The sequence below is a fragment of the Colletotrichum chrysophilum genome, assembly GCF_026319265.1.
Source record: "Colletotrichum chrysophilum strain AFK26 chromosome Unknown scaffold_35, whole genome shotgun sequence".
Taxonomy (NCBI): domain Eukaryota; kingdom Fungi; phylum Ascomycota; class Sordariomycetes; order Glomerellales; family Glomerellaceae; genus Colletotrichum; species Colletotrichum chrysophilum.
Window position 1 is genome coordinate 213,299 of NW_026517322.1, and position 17,975 is coordinate 231,273.

Consider the following 17,975-nt stretch of genomic DNA (forward strand, 5'->3'; position numbering starts at 1 on the left):
ACCTCACGACAAAGCCTTGTAGTAAAGTCTTGCTTGTCAGCAACCGTGGCAACATAAAATGTTGATTAACTATGTCTTCCTGTCATCGCAAAAATCTCGAAGGTAGACTGACGGACAAGTCGTTGATGGGCAAGGAATTGAATAACGTTACAGCACCTCGCTGTTTGACAAATCATTACGAGGAGAGCGTTGTCGTCCGCAAACTCTGCCAATGTCAACGTTATCCCACATCAAACTCCGCAACTTACTAAGTTACACGACATTGTTTTGTTCAGTAGATTATAAGGCTTATAGTTCTTCTGATCTGGTTCATGTTCTCAAAACTGCCATCAGTCAGATTACGATTACACTCATCATATCCTCAAAATTCAGCAATCGATTGCTCTTCTCGTCGAATCCAACATGAAGGAAGCTATTGTAGACTGTAATACCCAAGTTCAGCTCGTTGAGTCGCCTGTCCCGACTTTTGGTCCAGGCCAGGTCCGCATCAAAGTAGTTGTGGCTGGAAGTAATCCCAAAGATTGGTAAGACATCCCGGCATCCATGGCTCTTGTAAGAAAAACCTTTGTTGATGACCATTCAAATAGGAAAATTCCCGTTTACCATGGCAGTACACCGATGAATACTGGCGATGATATTGCTGGGTATATCGATGCTGTTGGCCCTGATGTTACGGAGTTCAAGACCGGTGATCGAGTTGCTTCAATGCATCAGCCTGGAGCACCCCATGGCGCCTATGCAGAGTACTCGATTAGCGGGGAAGAGACCACCTTCCACATCCCCCCCAAAACGAGTTTTGAGGAAGCTGCGACGATTCCGTTGGCTGCATTGACGGCAGCCACGCTCGTCTTTCGTGGACTCAAGGTTCCTGAACCTTGGGCGTTGAACGATAAACCTCAACCCCAGCCACTGGTCGTCTGGGGCGGCGCCTCTGCTGTTGGAGGTTTTGCGATCCAGTATGCCAAACGGGCCGGCTTCCAGCCCATAATAGCTATTGCTGGGCGCGGTATGGAACAGGCCCGAAGCCTTCTAGATGAAAGCTCTGGAGACGCAGTACTTGACTATCGGGCTGGAGGGCAATCCGTTGCAAGCAGTATCCGTGGTCTGTTGAAAGGAGCCCCGCTACGGTATGCACTGGAAGCTGTCTGCCAAGAAGACAGCTCCCAGGCTCTGGCAGACCTTTTGTACCCCTCCTTGGCCGGAGAAACACCATCGAGGCTGATAGTTGCTGTACCCTTGATGGAAGCCCAACCGGATAAGAAGGGCCAGATTGTGCCTTTCGACATGCCGCTTAGGACGGAGGCAGCTTTCCTCCCGGTAAGCTTCATCTATGAAAGCGACGCTGGCCGTGATTTTGGCTTCGTGCATGCTAGGTACTTGAGCAAAGGTCTGCAGGATGGCTGGCTGAAGCCCCATCCGCACAAGGTTGTGTCAGGTGGCCTTGCTGGGATTGAGAGCGGGCTGAAAGATCTTCGGGAGGGAAAGGCGAGCGGAACGAAATTTGTATATAGAATTGAGGAGACACTTGGGCTTTAAAGTCTCACGAGAATGGCTTTTAGGGTTCCTTTACACAGCTTTTTGGCTTGTCTTGACAGAATCATAGGAGAAAGCATGTAAACTAGGCCAACGATACAGGATCAAGCTCCGGTCTCCCCCTTTCTATCTATCTTGTTTGAACCCCCTATATCCGTCTTTGATTCTGCGTACGGTTTACTCAAGTAGACAGACAAGACGATGTACTCACTCAATCTTCTCTTCTTCCAACGGCACAAATCGCAGAAGGCACCTTTGTCCAAGGGGGCGAGCAGAAATAACTTGGTCGTGGGACCTCATGCTTTCGACCGTCATAGACATGTCCGGAACTGTGGTGAATTGGCCATAAATATCCCTCAGTAATAACTTCATCTCAGCAAGAGCAAGACTAAAGAGAAATCATCATTAGTCTAGGTGCATCCCCGTCAAACAAGATGGTCTACTCACTGCTTGCCAACGCAACCTCTGCCGCCATGTGAGAATGCAAACATGTGTCGTTTTCTCTCAGCTTCGCCAGTAGTAGACATCCACCTCTCCGGGTTGAAAACGTCTGGATTCGGGAAGACGGCGTCGTTGTTTCGGTGGACCGAGTAGGCCTGGCTGCTGACCATGCTGCCCTCGGGTACGAAGAAGCCATCAATCTGCTTACCCCCATGGGGCACTACTCGAGGCAAAGACATGGGAATAGCCGGGAAGCATCTAAGTCCTTCTTGCACTACGGCGTCAAGGTACGACAGCTTGTCGAAAGAAACGTCGGGGTTCTCTCGAATCTCGTTTTGGAGCTTCTTCTGGAACTCGAGGGATGATGGCTGTGAAAGCTCCCACATGAGAAAGCATAAGGAATCTCCTGTCGTGTCGATACCTGCGACCATATGATCCATGGATTCCGCTGCAATGTCCGTACTATCAAGCTGGTTGACGCTGCTGCTGCTCTCAGTCTTGTCTTGGAGGCGGTTCAAGAGAGTGAACGGTGCGGGATCGATCTTCGAGGTGGCGCCGATGACGAAGTTTTGGGCCAAAGGTGTGGTGCGCGGATCAAGAAAAAGATCCAGAAGCTTCGAGAAGTATTGATAGAAGACAGGATAGTGGTGCTGGACGAGGCGGCCTGGTCTGTTAGCATCACAGCCGAGAGACAACTCGGAATAAGCTTACTTCGAAGGCTGTCGTCGCTGGTAACCTGATGCATCATGTCCAAATCTTCTTTCTTCTGAAGACTGTTGGTTCCATAGGGATGAAACAGGTGATGGGTGATGCAGTCACAGGCATAAGCGTGGAGGGAGATCTAATCAGGGTTAAGAAGCCGTTCAGAACGGTTGGCACAAATTGATGGTGAAACTCACGTAAACATCCATGCTGGTTTTGGTATGTTCACCACACTGCCTGACAAATTCCTTGGCTCGCTTCTCGATGCCACTGAGCGCTGTAGGTTTTACGACATTGCTGTTCGCGTAGCGATCAGCGATGATGCGCTTGCGCTTTGCATGCTATGGCGGAGCTGTTAGCGAGGATTATCGAAGAGGGCTGATACACTAACATCGCCCTTTTCCAAAGTCGAAAACATGGTCCTGCACAAAATGAATCAGCTTGGAGTACTCATTGGTCAGCTAGCAGCATCGCCACATACCTGCGCTTGAAAACCCGGAACAAATTGTAGAAGCTGGACTTGTCGTAGCCGCTTCCAAGAGACCCATAGATCTCCTTGACAGCCTCGTATGACGTGAACGACACCTCATTGGGGGCGATGCGAACGACCGGCCCGTACTTTAGATGCAGAGAGTGGACATATAGCGTTCTCGTTGCATTGAACTCATTCCACCTAAGGGCAAGAGGCGTAATTCTGGACCAGAATGGTCCGGGAAGCTTCCATAATGGTGATGCGATGCAACGAGCTAAGTAAAACACGATCAAGGCCGCGAAGGCAATCGACACAAAAAGTGGGCTGAACAGCATGTTGTGCTTGTTTGACTTGACGCCAGTTGAGTCGAAAGAACTAGATCTTCACAGCTACTGGGGGCGGAGAGGGGTACATATACCCTATATTCCCCGCGGGGTCGAACGCCTGGTAAAAACGGGGCAGATAAGCCGGAGCTGATGAGACAAATCAGAATCTCTTTGTAAAAGTTGTCAATGATTCATTTTGAGTCATGGTTCGTTTACCCCGCTGAATTTGTTGAATCTCTTCCCCTAATGTTAAGAATTGGCGAGTTCCGGTTGCTGGGCTTGAAAGCAAACAAAGCCATCGTCGGAACGGCCCCGCAATTGATCGCTAATGTTAAGAAGACCCGACGATGCGGATCTGCCGAGTTCACCGATTGTCACAGTTCCCCTAATGTTAAGCGCAGCCGCAGGCCCACCTCCGAGTGTCTCCACTCCGGGAAAGCCAACCTCCGGTTTGCTGTTTGAAATCAGGGCTTATCATTTGGTCTAGCCCTCTTTCAGTAAAAATTGCGCACGGCGTGCAGTATCGCAGACGAATAGAACGCATGCTAGCTCGGGACACAAGCAAGGGCATGTTGAAGAGCATCGACGGTTGTCAACCGTTGATTGTGACTCAATGAATCACGCACTTATTCGACTACCTCTGTATGAGATGCTTCTGTAGACATCCATGGATAGTGGCCACCAGTTCGCGTACTTATTACACAACATTAGAATCCCAAACGTACCTCAGGAGGTAAGATTGGAATAAGAAGCCGTCATTGAAATAAACCTTGAAAACGAAGACTCTTGGAACCCTCATAATGAGCAAGTTCTTACTTCTTCTCATGGGCATTAGTCTTTTGTCTCTAAAACCCCGGCGATCTCTTCAAACCCAACTCTTCGTAGACCACGGACGGATACATGAACATATGATCCTCGTCCCAGTCGTTGTACCATTCATTTAGGTCGTTGTATTGTTGAACATAATTAGATGCACGGACATATATCCATCCATTTGGCCCTTCGTCGTGATCGATCATCCAGCCATCCTCATAGTCTGGATGCACGTCGTCGCCTTCTCTGAAACGAATAGGTTGCCGCTCTCTCTTGAGCAGAAGGGCCACGGGACCGGTGTGTTTGCGTGTCTCGTCGACGGACTGTAAGCAGACGTCGTCGATCACCATGCACACGTTATATCGAGCGCCATAAAACATCATCTGCTTCGGACTTGGCGGTCCTCCATACGGAAACAATCCCACCTCTGGTGTTTCTGACCTCTCTTTCCAGTTCCTTGCCAGTTCCTGTCTAGCCCAGGTGTCGAAATGGACCTTCACTTCGACTGGACCGGCGCTATCGAGGCTTTGCTTATCTTCGATGAAAGTAACCTGATGACGGCTGCGTAGAGTCCGTCGAACATGGTGAAGCGGATGACCTACGGTGTCTTGTATGCATGTTTCGATGTGTTGTCGCATTTTGCGCCATGAGGATTCGTCGCTGTAACAGGTGCGGTACACAGCAAATCCCCATGGTGCATTAGGCTTGAGGTCATCGTTTCCTATCTCGTAGCATATTGAGTCGTAAGTTTCGACTTCGTTTCCTAGCATTGCTGCGAACTCTACCCAGTTATTCGGCCATTTGTTGGTTTCTTCGAACGGATATCGTGTGCAAAAGTTTACGGAACGTAAACGAGGGGTTTGAAAACTAGCAGCGAGCCACGCGGGCAAGGCTGCTTTTGCTTGAGCGTAGCGATAATTTGACTTGAATAGTATCTGCCGTGTTCGTGAACTGACGGGCATGTGAATGCGAGTCATCTACCGATTGTGCTACAGCTTGTGATGTTGATGTCTTGATGAGCTCGATGAGAACTTGGAACATTGTTGGCTAGAAAGATGATATTGGTGGCCCGTGCATCATCCCTGAATCCGATCAGTCGACGCACGGTTCCAGGTCCTCGGTATGGCAACCCGGATCTCTGGGCCAACACCATTCCTGATCCCTCAACTATCTTCCCCCAAGGTGTCTGTTGGCAACGGGCACTACGCATATTTCACACTTCGACCGTGAAGCACAGAAGAATTCTATTGGTGTCCCGGGATTAGATGAGATTATCAATCTCCTCAATGACATGGCCAAAGTCGCCCTTGGCTGGCCATGATAACCAGACTGTTCGCGGGATGATAGTTTCAAAATTTTGCATTTCACTCATCATTCGCATCGAACAAGCTTCAAAGCGCACCGCAGCGCCGGGCCAGATCGAAGTCTGCCATGGCCATTCCACGTGGGCACGGGGAAATTACGGGTATCTATCCCGTTAAATCGCACCATTGACTTTATATTCCGCACCGACGCATCCGAATGTCACCGCCGAGCTTATCGGGACAGATAGAACGTGGAGAGACGGACATCACAGAGCCCGGCTCGCCGCGCCGATGCCGGCATGCCGTAATCTGCCATGGAATTTGACTCCTGCATCCACCCGGAAAACAAGGGAATGAGACCAGCTGGTATTAATGTTTTGCCAGAAAACCTTACAATGCTCCGGCTCTCTGGGAGCGGAAATCCCGGCCGAGGACGGAAAATCTCGCCTTGGTGAGGGTCCGGACTCGGGCCCCGGACGTATCACATTGGACGATTAATTGCACCATAGAACCTTGACATGCCATACCCCTGTCGTGACATTCCGATTGATACGAGAGCCACGCAAATGATGTATGTTTATTAGGGGTAACAAGTCTTAAAGAACGAAGTGTTGCCTTTCAGTATTCTGGTAGACCGAACCCGACGATTTGGTACGCGAGAGACGATAGTGATTGATGGAATAACGATGGCGTCATTACCTCTGGAACTCATCGAGCACATTTGCTCTCTCTTGTGTCCTCATTGTCAACGCCTTGGCATCTTCTCCGACATTGTTACAGAAGACACGCGTTCGTCGCAAAAGGCCTTGGCCCACCTATGTCGAGTTTCGAGGCGCGTCTGTGCCGTGGCACAGCCATTCCTTTTTCATCAATATTGCACAGGCAATCTACCGGCGGAAAACGACTGCGGATTGAGAGGGCACGCACGGTGTTTACCCCGCGAAGACGACAAGTTACCGGCATTTCTTCACAGTATCATCAGCCGACCAGACTTATCCTTCCACGTTAGAACCCTTCAGATCGTGGAGACGGACGAAATTAGCGGGCTGACGCCGGATCTGAGCCCTTTGATCTTCACAGCGAGCCAAAAGGTCAGAGCCTCACGTCATGCTCCAACACAAGAACATCTGAGAACCCAAGTTTGGCAAGAGTCAAGACAGCCAGAAGCGTTACAGAGGATCAACCGGCGAAAGGTGCACCACTGGCTGGAAGAGCTCGCCATTCTCTTAACGCCCAACGTTGAGATGATCTCGATAGCTCGCGACAGCTTTTGCCAGTATCAGCACATCAAAGACAGCGGGGTTTTATTACCATCACTCAGGCTCATAACCCTCCGAGGAGTCACGAGAAATCAGCACGTGCACGAGGCAGCCGCCTTGTTCAAGGCCGCACCCAATCTCAAGGTCCTCAACTCCATGCAATGCAGCCTCTTTGACGGTCTCAGTCCATGGAATATGAGCAAACCATGGACATTATCGCTGGGTAGTCTCAAGAGGCTGGTGCTGAGCGAGATCGGGTTTGAAGACCTTGCTCTGCTCCTAGCCTGCTGCCCAAAACTACGGGAGCTGGAACTGACGGCTGTCAACATCCATCGGACGGCGGGTATCGACTACTGGGATGTCTCCAAACTGTTGCAAACTTTGGTTCCCGTACGACATCAACTTCGGAAGCTACGCCTCACCCATTCCCCGAGCCAACGGTCTGGCGCGGAACAGAGACAGTGGACGGATGAGACATCCCTGTCGTTTCGAGACTTTGTCCAGCTTGAAGAGTTGGCTTTCGACCATACCATGCTCGAGTACCACACGAGGCCTACGGCTTTTGACGATGAGATACTTCTGGGGTACAAAGTATCCGATATGTTGCCGACATCACTGCAAAAGCTACAGCTTTTGCACGTCAAGAAAGAATCTCTGAAGGATCTGAAGCACCTTGCCGGAAATGCCAGCTATCGATTGCCGTCTTTGAAACTCGTTCATATCAGTTTCGCAGACGGCATAGACAAGAGAGATGTCGGGTACAAACGCATAGATGACATCACCGTGGCGCTGCAATCGGCTGGCATGAGCGTGCTCTGGGACACAAACCATGTCAGCGAAAAGCCATTAGAACCTATTCCAGGCGGCGTAACTGCACTTAAGTCGATCCAAGTATCTTTAGCAACGGCGGGTATCGATAAATTAGCCTTGTGATGGTCCAATGGAGACTCCTTGGGTAGTGTAGGCAATCTCAAATAATCCGAAGGACAAAGTTTACCGTATGATTTGGTCAACAGAATACAGGCCAAAATGTCGATGAAGACACTTTGAAAAATATCTTCACTGATCGGTTACCGCCAGATTCCCCCTTGTCTGGTCACACCACGGAGCGCTGGAAAGGGTCCCAGACGCAAATGCGTCGATGTCCCAGAACCTTGAGTTCGGTATCAATTTGATGCAGCTTGCACAGATCTAATCGGGCCGGAAAGCACAGTACTCTTCAACTCGAGATTGGTATAGAAACTGTGCAATCACATATTCAGTGTTCCATCTTGCCCCTTGTCGACGCCGCAACTGAGAGGCCGCTGAGATCTCGCGAGGCAAACTATGATGGAGGAGTTACAAGAGGCGACTGAACGTTCCACCCATATATCCAGGTGTAACGGACATTGCCAGTTCGGACCATTTGTTTGCTAAAATTGCGTAGGAAACATCATTGGACATGTAGCCAGCCGTGCCGAATGTTTCTCACCAGTCACCCGCCGGACATGCCCATAATGAGCGAGCCGAGCTATGGAACTGTCTTGTCGTCGGATATATTGTTCGATTCTTGTCTTAGATCAGCGACATTAACAGAATGCAGCCGTGATCCAGCAGTTTTGACACATGCGCATGGCGTTTCAACCGCATAGTATAGCCGCCCCTTTCGAAACGGTCTCAAGACTTCGTTTCTCAGCATGTTGTCAACGGTCTTGTGAATGGGGGGACAGGCAGAGCTAGTGCTGAATAGGGTCGAGAGAGCGAGGGGCCAGCGTCAATTGAGAGACGTTAGTTGTTCTGGATCATTCCAGACGACGCCATTGGCTGCTAGCTTCCCGAGACATTCTGACTTTTCTATAATGCTGGTGTGTCAGGGGCGCCAATGGCGCTGCCTCAGTTGGCGTCATGGTGGTGGTTGAAGCAATCGTGTCTGGTGGAAGCGCCGGAGAGCCACTGCAGAATCATAACCTACTGGGTGCGATTGAGGCGGCAGTGAGACGGCGTAAAGACTCGTGGCATAGCGCAGGGCAGGTTTCAAGTTACACCTGTCCCAACGCGGTTGCGACGCAAACAGTGAGGCAGCCGCTCCTGGGTCTGCGGGGGAGACTGTCTCGAGCTTGTCAATCTCAGCACCTGAGTGAGCAATAAGCACTCAAAGCTACTGCACATTTTACCATCAATAATTACACCGCATCACTTGGTACATACCTCAGGCGTGAACTGGTCAAACTGTAACCCAGTCCACGATATGTGAGTCCCATCAGGGCATGCGCCGCAGGAGTCGCCGTCATCTTGCCACGTGTAAACCATGAACTTTTACTGTTCCATTGGGATTTAGAATCAATTAAAGGGGCTTAATCCTCTCTTTTTTGATTCCTTCGCTTGAGTAGAATAAGCTATAACACTCCGTTATCTCAAGGACTATATCAGCAACTTCACCGATGCTTGGACGTAGTGTGTGATATGGTAGAGGGAGCTTGCCGCCTGACGGTTCATAGTGGAATGTAGCCTTGACATTGAATAGGAAGCAACAGGAGCTTGTGATACAAACAGTCGTACATTGAGAAACAATACGACCCGAGGTGGTGTCCCAGGCTAACAGGGGTATTGAGATGGTACTTGTGTCCATGTAATACAGCGACCACAGTGCTGGAATCTGTTCATCTGTTGGATGGTCTTCGGCATCGAGTCTTTGGTGCAACAAGATCTGGCAAGTATTGAGAAACTTTGTCCATGAGTATCCAGGCCCCGCTGGTGTCTGCCACCCTCACCGCCGGGACAGGTTCCGGACCGCTCTCTGACTTGGGTCTGATTGACACAAGGTGAGTGGACTGGTGCAAATACCGGTAGCAATGAAGATGAAATACTTTTGGGATTCTTAGAGCGAAGCACGGATAACTGTAGGGAAATAAACTTCAAAAAGCACGTTGTCCAAGCACGAGTCTCGGCGAAAACCCCGAACCAAGATAAGGGAATGAGCAAGCCGGAGCATATTGATCTTTGTCTTGGGTGGAAGACCCGAGAGTGGTCGAAAGTGCCAGATGAGAGACAGAAGGCCTGATGGTCCTGGCGAGGAAGGTCGCTGTGTGAGGGGGTAGTAGAGGGTAACTTGAAATCACCGACGGTTCCCCCGAAGGAAGGTTACGTACCGGTTTTTTTAATGGCACTCGATGTCCGTTTTTGATAAATTCCAGAAACGTGTCATATGTCGTGAAAGCTGTCGTTAAGACTGACATTGAAAGATCGGCAATCCATCTCGATCCTATCATCGCATGCATTCTTCAGCGCTAGTGCAGAGAGATGCTGCGATGCATAATTGCCGCGTTTGTTTTGGAAAGATCTCAGACCAACTGATTGCAGCATCGTGCAGGAGTAGGCCCCTGGTGGGCTTGTCCGTGTAACCCCACGATTCCCCCCCCTCCCCTAGCTCGACAATGTCTCTTACCCTGACCCGTCTCTCACGTATTTTCTTCCTTCCAATCCTGTCTGTTCCCGTGTGACCCATTTGACAACATGGCTCGGGCATTACCAAGGGCCCGTCAATGACGAGATACTGATTGCGTCGAAGGACTGGCAGCTGGCAGCGTTCTGCTAGTATGTATGTTCGATCAGATTCTATCAAGCTCGGCTTCGTTAACCCATTTCCGACAGAAAGTAATCTTCTGTACTAAGAATTCTAGCTCACGCCAAGTATCGTTTCCTGAGGCCAAGCGGTGCAGTACATAACCAGCCACAATATCCGCAGTGACAGATAACAGGCGACCACTATCGCGTGTAGGCGAGACTATCCAGACACGCGAGACAACGGCTGACACCACCCATACTTCCATGCCCCGAGCCACTGGCTGTCTTGTGAGACTTCGACAAGCCGGCACTTTGCTACCCCTTACCCTCTCCCTCCTCCTCCTCCTCCAGCAGAGCAGGGATCAGCTCGGTCATCTTCGACCCTTGACAGAATCGCGAGGGGCGAAGTAGAGACCCAAGCAACCGAATGTCTCGGAGACCTGCGGGCTCATATTGCCCAGCACAACTACCGACATTCGCTTCCGACTCCAAGACCCAGGTCCTCGGCAACATCTTAACTAGAACTATGGAATTAAGAATGGCGGATGCATCTACTTCTGCTATATAGCACGTCGATGTCCCGCTCATTCACCAGGCAATCATCAACACGCTGAGAAGGTTGTCACATTCCCCCTCCTTTCCGCTTCCCGGCCTGTGTTACAACTCATCCCGGAACTCTTGCGACCCTACAACTGGAGCTCGACGGCCAAGAACACCCATCTTTCTACTATGTTTGACCCCAAGGACCCCTCGATGTCACCCATCATGGAGTCGCAATCATTCCCCAGCTCCCGGGCATCCACCCTGGCCCCAAGTAACGGTAGCATCTCCGATATGGAAAAGGAAACAGGCACTTCAAGCGCTGCGGCCTCAATCCAAGATCTCAAGATTGAGCACATAGCTCTACCTAAAACTGCAGCAGCAGATTCCCCCTTGGATTCAACCTCCCTTAACAGGAGTACCAAATCAAGCGACGAAGTAATACCCGATTACCCGACGGGGATGAAACTTGGATTGATAGTTCTGGCACTCTGCCTTAGTGTCTTCGTCATGGCCCTAGGTAAGTGACCTACGACACCGGTCAGAAGATGAATCCGCTGAACAAGAGCGTCAGATAACTCAATCATCGCGACTGCGATTCCACGTATAACCGATGAATTCAACAGTTTGAACGACGTGGGTTGGTACGGAAGCGCGTATCTCCTGACGACGGCTTCCTTCATGCTGCTCTTCGGCAAGCTGTTCACCTTCTTCAGCATCAAATGGTTTTATCTCCTGGCCATCGCCCTCTTCGAGCTCGGTAGTCTTATATGTGGCACCGCTCCCAGCAGTATTGCGCTGATTGTTGGTCGCGCTATTGCTGGTATTGGGGGAGCTGGCATCTATGTCGGATCGCTTATTATTCTTACCTACAGCGTGCCGTTGGAGAAGCGCCCGATCTACACGAGTTTTGTCAGTAGCATGTGGGGGATCTCCAATGTCGCTGGGCCTCTCCTCGGTGGTCTGTTTACCGATAGCCTATCATGGCGTTGGTGCTTTCTCGTGAATCTCCCCATCGTAAGTAGCGTATAACCAGATGCAAATGATCTTTGCTGACAAGACGAAGGGTGCTGTCACTGTTCTGGTGATCCTCATCTTCTTCCCCGATCCTGTCCGAAAAGTGACAAAGGAAGGCTGGCGCACGCGCTTGATTCAAATGGATCCCATCGGCAACCTTCTCTTCATGCCAGCCATCATCTGTCTCCTACTTGCCTTGCACTGGGGCGGCGTCACGTACTCCTGGAACTCATCACGAATCATTGCCCTTCTGTTCATCTTCGGGACGGCAATGACATCTTTCATCTACATCCAGTATCGCAATCAAGACAACGCCACGGTTCCTCCTCGCATCTTTCGGAAACGCAGCGTCTGGTCTTCGGCTTTCTATGCATTCAACCTAGGTGCTGCTTTTCTTCTATCCGTTTACTTCCTACCCATCTGGTTCCAGTCGGTCAAAGGCGCTTCTGCAGTCAACTCCGGCGTCATGAATCTTCCCATGCTTGGTGGCGTCGTTATCTTCTCCTTGGTCGCTGGAGCTCTTGTCACTCTATGGGGCTACTACACCCCGTGGATGATACTCGGCTCAATGCTCATGGCTATCGGCTATGGTTTGATCTCAACATTTAAGCCAGATACTCCTGCAGGCCTGTGGATCGGCTTTCAAATCATCGCAGGTACCGGCGTGGGCTTCGGCATGCAGCAGCCCCTGATGGCGGTCCAGGTTGTCCTCGATGCGGCCGATGTACCAACCGGAACTGCGATCATCATCTTCTCACAGACGATCGGCGGTGCTATTTTCGTCGCTATCGGTCAGATGGCATTTACCAACAAGCTCGTCGACAGTGTTCGAGAATACGTTCCAGGCATTGACCCGGCTACGGTTATCGCCTCAGGAGTGACGGCTGTACGGGAGAATCTTACCCCAGAGCTTCTACATGGGATAGCCTACGCTTACAGTGATGCACTGGCACAGGCGTTTCTCGTTAGTGCCGTGACGGCGTCAGTTACCATAGTGGGAGCATTGTTCGTGGAGTGGAAAAGTGTGAAGGGCAAGGATGTACGAGCAAGCATCGCATGACAGGAGGACGGCTTTTATACTGTCCGCCGGCGGCATTAGAGTGGAGGTTATACATATGTAGAAAGGCGTTGTGGATGTTTGCTTTTATGGTAAGGCTGGACTGGCTTTAGGAGGTAGCTTCATTCAAATGCAACAGATCAAGATCGTCCCGTAAGCTTGCGCCTACCCCCACGTGGCCATGTAAGCACTACATGCAAGTCATGTCTGCAGTCTTAAATCTGACCAAGAGCCTCAATTTTAGATGCGGAGCCGCATATTAACAACTTGAAAACGATTTAGCTGCCATCCGCGATGCGAATAACCATCTTCTTTGCCCTCACCGTTCCCTCCTTCAGGCCCTTCAACGCTCCCGCAATTCCTTCGAGTCCGTTGACAACCTCATACGGGTGCGCCTTCATCCAACCAGACCTCAACCCTTCAGCAAACACCCTCGCCCAAATCAAGCCGAACAGCCGCCCCTGGCCTTCCTCTTCATGCACATGTCCGACGCTCGTGACAACAACCTCAACGCTCTTGTCGATCGCACCGTAGTCCCTTCCTGGCAAAACCGTAGTAACTCTCGGCTTGAATCCGGTGCCCTCCTCTAGGGGTCCCTGGATAGCCTTTCCGAGCATCTCAAATGAGCCATTCTCGCTCACGCAATCGAAAGCCTTGTAGCATCTTACTCCCGTCTTCTCAACAACCTCCTTCAACTTCTCCGCCAACTTATCCTGGCTCTCAAACTGGGTGTAGTCCAAGAACACATCACCCGCCCCCTCATCAAGTAGCCCGGTCACAAATTTGCTGTTCTTGCTGCCCACGGCAATGAGCGGGTGCACCCCAGCCTTCTTGGCAAGCTTCACACCGAAAGCTCCGATGGCAGAACTAACGCCGTAGATGATGAGAGGGCTCTTCTTCTCACGGCTGCGATCCCAGGGCGAAGGCACCTCAAGCGAGTGAAACAGCGCGGTTGCGGCCGTGTACGCGGCCAATGGCACCGTCGCAGCCTCCTCGAAGGTAATGCTCTTGGGAACGTGGAAGGCGGCGAAGGCCGGGACGATAGCGTACTCCGCAAAACTGCCGTGCTCGGTGCGCATGACGTGGAAGCCAGCGACGCGGTCGCCCTTTGCGAATTCGTAAACTTCGGAGCCGACCTTCTCGATTACGCCCGCGACGTCATCGCCTGAGTTGTGGGAAGTGCCGACCCAGGCGGGAAGCTTCCAGTCCTTCGGGTTGGTGCCTGATACCTGTTAGTGACTATCGTCCTGGACAATGAGTTGCGTGTGAGAAGTACCTGAAACGATAACCTTGATGAGGAGTTCACCCGGTCCCGGCTCCGGAACGGGCGAATCCTTGATGTCGACGGTGATGTCTGGGTTGACGATAGCTTCCTTCATTTTGAATATGGTGGTTGGTTGATTTTTTCAATTGGAAAATGCCCTGATTCAGGTTTTTTAATGAATTTAAGGTCTGATAACGTTATGATAGTCAAACACAAAGTCGACGTTGACGGAGTGACGTCAAGACTTGCCGGGATCCAGACCAAGACCCTTCTTTATACTTCTATACAGAAAACGCGGTTCCATTCTTCTCCACGGACCAGCGCACACTCTAAACCGTCTCAAGATGTTCTAAACCTGTTCTCTTCCAATCAACTCCTTCCAAAACACTTGCCGCCTCGGCGAATAAACAAGAGGCCCGGGCGACCCGTTCATCAGGCCCCACCGCATTTCACCATGCCGGGCCTCGCCCCGCGGTGATCGCACCATCACTTCAGATGAGGGGGGAAAACGTCAAGCGGATTACAAATCCAGAACCCATGTCTACTCTCAAAGACGGCCGAATATTGGTAAACTCCGCAAGCGAAACTCCGCGATTGTGGGACCGTGAATCCGAGGTGCATGCCGTGGTAGGCCTAGACCGGGTGCCACTGGAGTCTGCATGCCGGAACCCGGGACGGACCGTGATGTCTTGCCGCAGACAACAATCGGGTCTTGAAACTGCAGAACTCCTCGGTTTTGCGATTGATCTTCATCGGGCATCTATGTCCGAGGGATCCGGCTGGCGACAATTTCAACATTGATTCGTATTCGAATCCGAGCTCACCCTTGTAATAGATGAAGCAACCTCTGTTCAACTCATCTCAGTCTCTGGGTATGACTTTGGAAGAAGTCCACATAGTCAAAGAAACTCCTCTTGATCCATCTCCCCAACTCCGGATCGCTCCTGTTAACCCCCATCATGCCATACTGCTGCTCGAAGCTCCCAAACTCATTATTATCAATCCAACTCCACGCCAATGCCCCAATCACATTAACTCCGTCCTCGTGCACAGCTCTCAGAGTCTCCGTGAGGAAGTTCTGATAGTACATCGTCCTCTCAAAGTCGTACCTCTGCGCGTCCACCGGTGTCTCTGTGTCTGCGTATTGCGGGAACCCGAACTCCGTGACCATGATGCCGGAGGGCTTGAACGTATTCCAAACGTATCCGAACTGCTCTCGCACATATGAGGGCGCGATGATGGCGCCGCCCTCGGATACAGCGCCCATCTTCCAGCCATTGGCTTGCGTCGTGCTGAGTTCCACGCATGAGGGCCACAACGGGTCGGAGGAGTTTGAAGCACAGGCGTCATAGCCTCCGGAGGGATCCGTGGCGTACTGCGCTCCGTATGGGTCGAATGCCCAGAAGTCCATCGTGCCGTTGATGGTGGCGATCTGCTCGTCGGTCAGAGCAGTCAGTGTGATATCCGGCGTTCCTAAGACGGTTTCGGGGAACTGCTTTCCGAGGAACAGCGGGTTCGACATCACGCCGAGGATGAAGTCCTGGTATCGATAGGCGGCCTTCACATCAGCCTCGCTGCCGGGGTTGAGGGGCACGGCGAGGTTGTTCGCGAACTTCATCGTCAACTTCCCCGTTCCGCCCAGAGTGTCTTTGTACCAATGGTATACTTCTGCATGGGCCAGAAGGAAGGCCTTCAGCCCGTTGTAGTTGTTTCCCAGGTAAAACTGGACGGCAATGTTGGGCTCGTTGAACGTGACCCAGTACGGGACTCGGTCAGCATAACGCGCCAGGACCTGCTTCGCATAATACGCGAAATGCTTCGGGAAAGCCTCAAAGTCATCGAACACACCGACAGGGTTGTCAATGTGCATCAGCGTTGCGATGGGAGTGATGCCATACTCCAAGCACGTGTTGATCACATCGTCGTAGTGATCCAGCGCCTGCTGATTGACCGGAGAGTCCGCAACTCCGAAAGGAACAACACGGCTCCAGGAGATGGAGAAGGAGAAGTGCGGCACTCCCAACGCGGCGAGGCGCGCAATGTCCTGCTTGTACAGGAAGTAGTGCATGTCCGCGACGTTGGAGTCGTTGGTTCCCAGGGTGCCCTGACCGTTGACACCGGTCGAGTCAAGCAGCGCCGGACCGCGACCTTCAAGCTGGAGTCCTCCTTCGACTTGCCATGCGCTTGCTGCCACGCCCCAGACGAAGTTCTCGGGGAACTTGAGGCCTTCATTCTCGTTGAGAGGTCTAGCAGGTAGTTGCGGTGGGAAGATAAGATCGCTAGAGGGAACAGGCGTAGCCGAGGCAGTTGTTGTGAAGGGCGGCTCATGGGTGTAAGTGTAGTTTGACCAGAGGGCTGCATAGGCACTTTGTCCGTAAGTCCCATCGGGACTGGCTGTTGCTGATGGGTTGAAAGAGTACGTCGTGTAAGTGACGTTGGTAGGTAAGAGGGTTGAGGCTTGGGTGAAGTGAGGCGCGTATGGGGTGGCGATGGTCAGAGGAGACGGCAGTGGTGTCGGATATCGGTCCGAGGTCATCTGCTCGTAAGAGAATGTGCTGTAAGACCATGTTGAGGCTGCTGTTGACTGGGCCGTGAGTGATCCGGCGGACTCGAGGGCAGCGGCCGACACCCCGGCGGCGAGGAAAGCCCCGGCGAGAAGTGCTGTCATCGCGGCGAAGATGTTCAGAGGAGCGACCAAGCAATTGCCGAAGACCCAACACAGCGCGCGCCATCATTGCTCAACACGATCACTGTCTATGCTATATACGAAATTCTGATAGACAACGGCATCCACTCGATTCTACCGAGTCATTGTCCCGTACGATGACCGGAAAACCCGACGTGGGATTGCTCATCTCCCCCGCCTCCACACTCCCCCGCACCGGGGGCCATACCCCAGGTTGCATTAGTCGTCTAGCGAGCAAATGGAATGAGGCAGAACTGGTGATCTAGATTAAAATATTGGATTCGGGGGCGACGTTTGCTTCGGCCCGTACTTCGGCTCGGAAAGGCTTCGAGGAGCGGTGTTGCGGACACGGCTCTCAGCAGCCAACACCGCTCAATTCTAGAATGATAAAACTAGGTGTCATTCGACCATACACCGTTGATTCTTCATTTGCCAATGAATCCGTTGCTGCCGTAGACGTCTTTAAGCATTTCTATCCCGTCTGACCCAGACCACAGATGCGCACGATTGAGTCGTCTCAGGGACCTGGCCAGCACAGAGAAGTCCTGTTGATCAGTGTGAGGTCGTCAATCGAACCGAGCCGATGGTCTTCCGCCCCAAACATCTCGATTGAGTCGAGCCCAACCGAAAGTGAATGGTTGTTGATGAAAGAATCGGCCCTTTGGTGGATACCAAGACCGCACCCCGCCCCGGAAAACCCTGGCACCTGCGAGCCTGGAGCCGGGCAAGTTTGCCGGCCAGACTTATTGGGTGCGCAAAATAGATCGCGCCTGGCAAAGCAGGTTCGAATACGGGCAATACGAAGACGGCCTCGGCCCTGCAACCTGCGACGTGACAACCAACGCTGACTCATAAAATTGAAGTTACCGTCCACCGTGTCTGCACCGATTGCTGAAGGCCTGGTCTCTGGATATGGGCCTGCGTGCTAGGCGAGGATCTGTGCAGCAAACACTCGCATCTGGAAACACCGGTGATGTCCAATGTGGACATCGACTATGTTTTGTCTTATGACCATGGT

General features: G+C 51.8%; 4 protein-coding genes across 4 annotated transcripts; 1 reads left to right on the forward strand and 3 right to left on the reverse strand.

Annotated features, from left to right (window-relative positions):
• Nucleotides 1-1,976: 1,976 nt before the first annotated feature.
• Nucleotides 1,977-3,483, reverse strand: COL26b_005301 (uncharacterized protein; the record flags this gene model as incomplete). The annotated part of the gene is made up of 5 exons (XM_053178153.1): nucleotides 1,977-2,638; nucleotides 2,686-2,815; nucleotides 2,874-3,017; nucleotides 3,068-3,098; nucleotides 3,158-3,483. 5 exons carry the CDS (start codon nucleotides 3,481-3,483, stop codon nucleotides 1,977-1,979), a joined length of 1,293 nt encoding a protein of 430 aa, XP_053037928.1.
• Nucleotides 3,484-11,443: 7,960 nt separating this feature from the next.
• COL26b_005302 (uncharacterized protein) lies at nucleotides 11,444-13,010 on the forward strand (the record flags this gene model as incomplete). Its single annotated transcript, XM_053178154.1, has 3 exons — nucleotides 11,444-11,453; nucleotides 11,508-11,894; nucleotides 11,959-13,010. 3 exons carry the CDS (start codon nucleotides 11,444-11,446, stop codon nucleotides 13,008-13,010), a joined length of 1,449 nt encoding a protein of 482 aa, XP_053037929.1.
• A 275-nt stretch (nucleotides 13,011-13,285) lies between these two features.
• COL26b_005303 (uncharacterized protein) lies at nucleotides 13,286-14,386 on the reverse strand (the record flags this gene model as incomplete). The annotated part of the gene is made up of 2 exons (XM_053178155.1): nucleotides 13,286-14,229; nucleotides 14,284-14,386. 2 exons carry the CDS (start codon nucleotides 14,384-14,386, stop codon nucleotides 13,286-13,288), a joined length of 1,047 nt encoding a protein of 348 aa, XP_053037930.1.
• A 741-nt stretch (nucleotides 14,387-15,127) lies between these two features.
• On the reverse strand, nucleotides 15,128-16,939 carry COL26b_005304 (uncharacterized protein; the record flags this gene model as incomplete). Its single annotated transcript, XM_053178156.1, has 1 exon — nucleotides 15,128-16,939. The coding sequence occupies one exon, from the start codon at nucleotides 16,937-16,939 to the stop codon at nucleotides 15,128-15,130; it is 1,812 nt and encodes a 603-aa protein (XP_053037931.1).
• Nucleotides 16,940-17,975: the final 1,036 nt, after the last annotated feature.